General features: G+C 40.2%; 1 protein-coding gene across 1 annotated transcript; it reads left to right on the forward strand.

The window, feature by feature from the left end:
- The first annotated feature begins 378 nt into the window (after positions 1-378).
- On the forward strand, positions 379-5,316 carry LOC135543884 (aristaless-related homeobox protein-like). Its single transcript, XM_064971198.1, has 5 exons — positions 379-653; positions 1,156-1,690; positions 2,679-2,724; positions 3,563-3,867; positions 4,027-5,316. Exons 1-5 carry the CDS (start codon positions 479-481, stop codon positions 4,250-4,252), a joined length of 1,287 nt encoding a protein of 428 aa, XP_064827270.1. The 5' UTR covers positions 379-478; the 3' UTR covers positions 4,253-5,316.
- The last annotated feature ends 3,063 nt before the right edge of the window (positions 5,317-8,379 follow it).

An 8,379-nucleotide genomic window follows, 5' to 3' on the forward strand; every position in this document is an offset into this window, starting at 1 on the left:
ACGCACTGTCATGGATGCGAGGTCCGATCATTTCTGACACCAATGTAATGAAACAACAGAGAGCAGGTCTCGAACCCTCGACCTTCGAGCCCGAGGTCCGGCGCGCTATCGACTGTGCCGCAAAAGCATGCTCGTGCGGCAGGGGCGAGTTCCGCGCTTATAAACCCAGGGTCGTTACACTAGCCTGAAATCGAAACGTATGGCAACAGCTCTTTAAAAAAGTAAGCTGTGATCTGTCTGGTTCTTGAAATTGAACTTGACTGACAATCGGGGGCTATTATGCTTATTGTTTCAGCTGGCAACCAATAGGAAGCCAAGAACACGTGGATGCGACAGATTTGGGACTGTGACAAGTAAAGTAGCCCTCAGATGTCAGTGTAAACGGGGGATGAGAGAGGGGAGGCAGCGTGGTTGACGAACATACTTTTACGCAGTCAAGCTCAGTCCAGACAAGAGGCTCACCTGTGCGGCGAAAAAGATGAGCCATCCAAATGAGAAAGATGCCTCTGACACAACCGAGAGTAAACCTAAATCCCCCATGCTCTCGTACTGCATCGAAAGCATACTCGGCCGGAGAAGTCCGCTCAAAGTCAGACTCACAGGAATGCAAAGTTTACCAATGCTGAGAGTGGAGCATAATGCGTCTTTGGAAGGTAATATGTTGTTGGTTGACTTTCTCTGTAACACCTTGCACCCTACTTTGGGCGCAATATGCAATTAAATAATACATGTCCAAATGTAATCATGTCCAAATGTATATTGCATTTGCAGCTAATGGTTAAGATATAGCCAGTGCTTGACTTGGACTGAAATAGGTTCCGGTACTCATTTTGGGTGCCGGTAATATTTATACAGTATTTGTATTTATTATTTATTACGTTTGAGCTAATGGTCTATAAGAGGAACAGGAGCTCAAGCAGTAAAACCGGAGATGCCGGTAGCTCCCGCCCAAGTCAAGCACTGGATATAGCGTTCAAAACGCATACGAACGAAACAACATGAGAAACAAAATAATTGTAAAATTTGTGCAGCCTGCCCTTTGCATTTAACTTAAATTCCATTAGGCAGGTCTATATACTAGTATTATTAAACATATTGCATATTGCGCTGTTGATTATTTATAAATTCCTTAAAATAAACGGTCTGTCTTCACAGCCTCTCAGAAAAATGCCGACATACACCTGCCCACCAAGTTGCGGCGTCTATATGGCCCAGCGGGGAAGTTCATGGACTCCAGTCGCGGAGTTCGCGATCATGAGAAGCAAGAAGACAGGGAGCGTCCTCTAGACAAAGCCCATGAAATTCTGAAAATCACTCAGGCGCCACAAGTTAACATCAGCCGCAGTAAATCATACAGGAAGAACGCGTCCCACAGTCCGAGGGAGGAAGAACAGAACCTCGGGCGAGGGAAAGAGGGGCAGGGTGAACTTGACGCCCCAAAGTTCGAGGACACTTGCAAGGAGCGCATCTGCGAAGACGTAGAAACGTCCCCAAAGAACCGAGAGAGTTTGCACATCGATGGAGATGTAAAAGATAGCGAGGACAACGTGTGCTTTTCAGCTGGCAGTGACTCAGAGGAGGGGATGCTAAAGCGAAAACAGAGGAGATACAGGACTACGTTTACAAGTTATCAACTTGAGGAGCTGGAGAGAGCTTTCCAGAAGACGCACTACCCGGATGTGTTCACACGGTAGAATTCTCGTGTGCCAGCACTTTTAAAAATATGTTATTTTAACACTATCAAAATGTTAATCTGTTGCATATATGGCGAGGCCTATGGTTATGAAAATAAAATAAAAATGAGCTTTCAGTTTGTGATAATCCAAATTAGGAGTCTAGATATGATTCGAAAGTTAGCCTTTTTTAATGGTAAATCCTTGCATTGAGGTGATCAACATATAAATGAACATTGTTTGCCTAAGAAATGTAAGAATATCAAACATTTATTATCATTAATAGTAATATCAGAACAGTAATATCATGTATTGCATTGTTATGAATTATTATATAATAGTCATATTACGCGTCATTAGCCTACTTTGTTATTAATAATACTACTACTAATAATAATACGTGTTGTACACTATAATTCTCACATAACAATAGGAAATATAACAAGGTGTGTGTGTGTGCAAGGAATAGAATACCAATGAAATATTATAGAGTAGGCTATTATATTGGTTTAAATATTATATTCCTTTAAACCCATTGTAATGATGATCTGACAATGACACACTCATTTTCATTATTATTAATTATAATTGTGAAATATTGTGTTTTTTTACTCATGATAATTGTGGTTGCAAAAAAAAAAAATATTCCAAAAATATTGTTCGAAAGTGTTTAAATTATTGAGAGATCAAATTGAAGTTGTCTGCTGCAGATAGAAATGTTTGTTATTAAATGATGGAGCTATTTGTTTGCATGATTGCAACATATTTGTGAGACAGGATATCTATTGATTCAAACAGCAGAATTTTGAAGATTGATAGCTATGAATTGTCATTGTTTATTTCATTATAAGAAGCCTACACAGAAAGTAAGCTAATCCAACAATATTTCATATTTTATATAATGTCATTTCTATTGTATCTTTAGGCTTGTATTATTCTCATCATTGAGATGTTTAAAGCGATGATACTGAATATTATTTGCCATTTTTTCTTCTTTCAATTTAGGGAGGAGTTAGCGATGCAGTTGAATCTCACCGAGGCGCGTGTGCAAGTGAGTCAAAATTATTATTACTTCATATTTTACATCATTATGACCATATTTGATTTCGATAAACAATGCAAGCACATTATATGATATCCTATAATAATGTGCATTATAATACAAGTGTAAAGTCTGTGATAGGCCTAATTGCATAATATTGCTATTATTATTATTACATTAAGTAATACAGTTCACTTATGCCAGTGAGAGGGGAAATGATTTAAAAACACACCAGAAAACGGAATTTGCTTTAGGGCGTTCATGACTTTATCGGTTAAAAACAGCCAGTATTGACGTAAGTGCCATCCTCGCACTGCGGTGGCGGGTAAATGCTGTTTGATTTCCCATCTTCTTTTGTAATAGTCCTGCATTGATATGTTGATATCTCGCACTTCAAGTGAGATAGACGCAGTTATAGGTGCTCGCTACCCTATCCTACCCTATCCTCATGCTTACATTTTGAAACTCGAGTCTCAACCTTAGATACCAGACAAAGCATTCAACCCATCAGATGTCACTCGCTTCAGCTGTAGATTAGCAAATCATATTTTGGAGAGGTGATAAAACCTCGTAAATTCCATATATTTCGTTTTATAACCAGTGTCAAGTCTGTATGGGAGGGGAATCCTCCGTCTCTGTTCTCTTCACTGTCGCCAATAATTGAATTACTTTCAATATGAACAAAACATGCTTTATTATCATGTCCAAATGACAATTTCAACAAGTAACACATACTAAATAGATAATACTAAGTATGTACCCAACATTTTGAAATACTAACCATAACCACATAACTCTAACCCCAACACTAGGCCTAATGTTCTTTCTCTTCCTCCCTCTATCTAAGGTGTGGTTCCAGAACCGTAGAGCTAAGTGGCGGAAACGAGAGAAATCTGGGGTTCAGACTCACCCCCAGGGCCACACCATCTCTGGACCCCTGGGTGCAGCACACCACCTAAACCACTACCTGGAGGGAAGTCCCTTTTCGCCCCACTCTCACCCCTCCCTGGACTGCGCCTGGACAGCTGCTACCACCTCATTCCAGGGTCTAACCCATCCCCTCTCCTGCTCTTCCTCCCCCCTGGGATTTGGCCCCTTCCTGGGAGCAGCCATGTTTAGACACCCCACCTTTATTAGCCCCTCCTTTGGAAGGTGAGCACCATCAACACCTCTATTAGTAAGGCTTCATCTGATTGAAGTGGTTACTTTGGACTATATGTATAATGAATTATTTCTCACTTCTCTCCTTCCCTGACATCTTCTGTATCTATCTCTTCCACCCTTCCCTTATCACTCTTCTTCCATTGACAGACTCTTCTCCAGCATGGGTCCCCTGACACTCTTACGTCAGCCCATACCTGCAGTAGAGGCCCCAGTCCAGCCCCCAACGGCCTTGTCAGAGGCCTCCCCCTCCTCGCCTGTAGACCGCCGGGCCTCCAGTATCGCAGCACTGCGCCTCAAAGCCAAAGAGCACTCAGCTCAGCTGACACAACTCAACATCCTACCTTCCAGCACCACTGGGAAGGAGGTGTGTTAGGAGACATTAAACCCCCTCCAATTCCTTCTACATGGAGAAGGAGTCATGACCAAAGGAATAGCAGCTTTGAAGTGGTAGGCTATAGCACAACAAGGCCTCATCTTTCCCAGTTAGTTGTCCCAATGTTCTGTTACTCCAGACTGTCCACAACATGCTTTCCTCATGAACTGAGGAAGAGAGAAGAAATACAAATAGTGAACTCCCTGCCCTTTGACCCTCAGGAATGACCCATTAGCAGCCTCGCACAGGGTACTACAGGCCACCAAAGGAACAGCTCTAGGCCCTGGAGAGGTTTAAAAGGAGAGCAATGCTGTTGATCATATAAGCCCAATGTATGTTTAGTGTATTGATGATATGGTGTTTGTTGATAGATAGATTTTCGCAGTCTTATTAAATTACTTGGGTATTCAAGTTATTATTTATGATCAATCATATATGAGCCAGAAGCAAGTTTTCAGGAGGAACATTTTACATATATATATAAAATTAAGTTTTCTTTCCTGGTTTCAGATGAATCAGTTGACAAAAAACTGTCAAATGCAAAACTTTGCACCTTTGCTTGCTTTTAACTGTGTTGCAATGAAATGAAAAATGCTAAATGAAATCATTCTGAGGACAGAATTGAGAGGTGTATTCAACAGCATGAAACAGTATTAACAAGCTTGCAAAAGAGAAACAGATGTGTCTCCAAAAATACTCTTGCCCAGTATGGATTGATGGAGCCTAGTTCATAGTCCCACTGATGGATCTCAAGAGCTGGATTCAACTCTTAAACAGGGACAAAGGTGTGGATTAAGGGATTTATATGGTCATATTTATTTTGCAACAAATCGTAGACCGGCATTAAAAGACATAAAAAAAATACTGCATTTTTTTTCATATGTGGTGCGGTAGTCTAACATCTCATTAGATGTTGTTTTTCCTCTTGATCTCACGTCTTAATTCGGGAGCCCTACCATTGGCTATTAACTTGATAGCAGTTACCGCTCCTTTAAAAAACAAACAAACCTTTATTTAACTCTTCTGCTCAATTTGACCCCGTCCATGCTGCTGAACCAAATCGCGTGAAATTACCTCTCGGATTAATATCCCTTTTTATTGAAAATCCTTCGCGTCTTTTACTTACTAATCTCGTCTAATTTAAACGACACAATAAAGCGACTTTTAGATAAATAGGGTCACTAGAAGTAGCTTTATTTCAGTTTCACCAGCTGGATTCCCTTTAGTATAGGGGCATTGTTACAAGGGCTAACTATTTCCCAACTCTCTTTCCAAGTGTTTTCCAAGCGTTTACATCTATGTGTATATGTGCGCGCATTTTTAGCCATTCCTTTCCCTTTTTCAAATAGCATGGCGTAATAATTAACCCAAATAAACTGTCCAAATAAATATTTTAAAATGTAACATTGTTTTCATGATAACGCATTTCGTCGGCATCTCAAGAAAGCATCTTTAAAAATGGACAATAACCCGATTAGTGATGCCTGTTCCAGGATGAATAAACCTTAAAAATCGACTGGAGATAACGTTGAATGACTGAATGACCGATTTTGAAAAGCAAAGAATGACTGAAGTATGGCACTCATTGTGTGACTTGCATCAATTCTCTTGCAGCTCATTCTCCTTCATCCAATTAGAATACGTTATTTATTAAGCGGTTTGTCATCTCATAGCTTTCCATTCAGAGCAACAAGGAAATCACTTTGTTAAAAGGCTGGGGGTTCCATTATTTCCCTGAGGAAGGCTACTTACATATTCGACAATGTCATGAATAATGGCGAGAGAATAATAGTCCAGGATAGGCCAACACCAATCCCCCTTCAAAGGACTATCAGCAACACAGTAAATTGAATTTCATTGAGTAGCCTAATCCAAGGAAACTCAGAGACAAGAAGAAAATAAGGCACAGCCAAACACCTGTCATATTGTGATGGGTGGTTGAGAGGCTTTGGCATATAGCCCCAAAGAGGGAAACAGGCCATGCTGAAACACTCTTCTGAATGCCAAGATGTATTTGAACACATTTGACCACACACAAGATGTTTAATCAGACTAAAGAACAACAGCACATGCAGGCAATGAAACAATAAAGGCCAACAAGTTATAATTTGGATAAACAGAGGCAAAAAAATGAGTAAGTGCATTAGGCATCATTACCCACCAGTTTGAAGTTGTCACTGTGCAACTTACGCCTCAAATGCCAGGCATTTTGTTGGATCACAAATTAGTCCATCAATAAGATAAAAGAGAGAGAGAGAGAGAGAGAGAGAGAGAGAGAGAGAGAGAGAGAGAGAGAGAGAGAGAGAGTGAGTGAACTCACTCTGTAGATGGCATATTGACTTTTCCCACCAGGTTGGAGAAAAGGGGACTATTTACTCCACCTCACAGCTGTAGGGGAGTTACAGCCAAACTTTCACTTACTGCCATGTAGGCAGAGAGGGAGAGAAAGGAAGAGGAAGGTGGGCATTGGGGAGTTGGCAAAGAGATAGAGAGATGTGTACAAAATATCATAATAAATTATATTCTATTATAGAAAAAACATTTTCATTTTCAATAAACTTTTAAATGGAAAACGTTACACCTTTCCTTGCTTTGATGAAATGAATAATGCAATCATTCTGAGGACAGAATTGAGAGGTGTATTCAACAGCATGAACAGTACAGAGTGCACGTGAGAGAGAGAAAAAGTTGGGAAATGAGGTGAATCTAAGGAAAGAGGAAAATATGTAAAGAGGAAAATACATTTGGAAAGAGGGAAGAATAAGCGAATAGGGTTAAGCATACATTTAAAACATAATAATCCGTTTAGCAATTAGTTTGTATTAAAAATATATACTTTTTTTAAAATCCTTTCAAACGCCTTATAACGCCCATACCTTGGTGACAGGGCTTGTGACAATGGCCATCACACAGCCAGGCCTCATTCCAAGCATTGGACAAATACTGCTCAACTGGCACAGATTGAGAGTCATGGGTGAAACTCTGAGAGATGAGCACATGATGATCACACAAAAGAACCCAATACAAGAGAAAGTAAAGAGAAAACAGGGAAGATAAAGAGGAGGATTAAAGGTAATCAAAACAAAAGCAATCATGCCATCAATTGTTCAAGATGAGATTTTTTATCTTTCCGATTTGTATTTGAACAATCTGTGGAGTGGAGAGGTAGATAGATCATTCTAAAGCGATGGCGACTGTATGAGGCATCTTCTTTCCTTGAACACATTCACCTGAAAGCACCGCTGGGGCACAGCAGGAGCCATATCACAAGTCAAATGGCATGCCTTACAGCACAAATAAGAAAGATGGAGAGGAGAGAGAAAGGCTGAGGAAAGAGAAAATGAGAGCTAAAATGACAGCCAAGGAAGGAGAGTAGAAAATATCAAAACAGAAAAATAGAGAGAGAGATGAGGAAAGAGAGCGGGAGAGAGAGAGAGAGAGAGAGAGAGAGAGAGAGAGAGATGACGAAAGAGAGCGAGAGAGAGAGAGAGAGAGATGCTGTGATAATCTCTTCTACAGTCTGTACAGCCAGTTACAAAGTGTGTCAGCTTCAGTGAGTGCTAACAAGGTGTAAATATAATAACAATCATGTAATTAAGTGAGCATGATGAAGTTAATGGAGATAACGCATTCCATTTCAGCTGCTTATGAATATTCTATTAGACGTTATTAGGCAGCTGGAATAGCTGTTAATTTAATCATCACTCCGAGCAGAGAAAAGTTCTTTGTGCGATTGTAATTGCAGAGAATTAATAATTAGTTTGACAATTGTACCAGTGGATTCACAATGGTGCAGGGCTCAGGGGGTGGTAGGTGGGCTGAGTGAGTCCCAGCAAGACATGGAGCCTGAGAGAAAATGAGCAGAGCAGATTAAGGACCATTTTAGGTTATCAATGTGGTAAATGACATGTAAATATGCATGTAATCGCACAGACCACATTATAGAACATGAGTATGAGGAGTTACAGATACAGGGCATGAGAGAACACAGTAGCCGGAAGGGGGATGAAAAGTTGTTCACAAGAGAATACAATCAAAGTCAACAGAGAATCTGTTGATATTGGATATTCAATTGTCTGCGTTTTTTACGTTTCACCGAATAGATCACACTGTGTTTTAAATTGCCT

The sequence above is a fragment of the Oncorhynchus masou genome, chromosome 8, assembly GCF_036934945.1.
Source record: "Oncorhynchus masou masou isolate Uvic2021 chromosome 8, UVic_Omas_1.1, whole genome shotgun sequence".
NCBI classification, from domain to species: domain Eukaryota; kingdom Metazoa; phylum Chordata; class Actinopteri; order Salmoniformes; family Salmonidae; genus Oncorhynchus; species Oncorhynchus masou.

Coding starts and splice junctions, on each gene's coding strand:
- LOC135543884 (XM_064971198.1), top strand. CDS start 479: ATGAGCCATCCAAATGAGAAAGATGCCTCTGACACAACCGAGAGTAAA. Junction 1,691..2,678: donor TACCCGGATGTGTTCACACG/GTAGAATTCTCG, acceptor CTTTCAATTTAG/GGAGGAGTTAGCGATGCAGT. Junction 3,868..4,026: donor ATTAGCCCCTCCTTTGGAAG/GTGAGCACCATC, acceptor TTCCATTGACAG/ACTCTTCTCCAGCATGGGTC.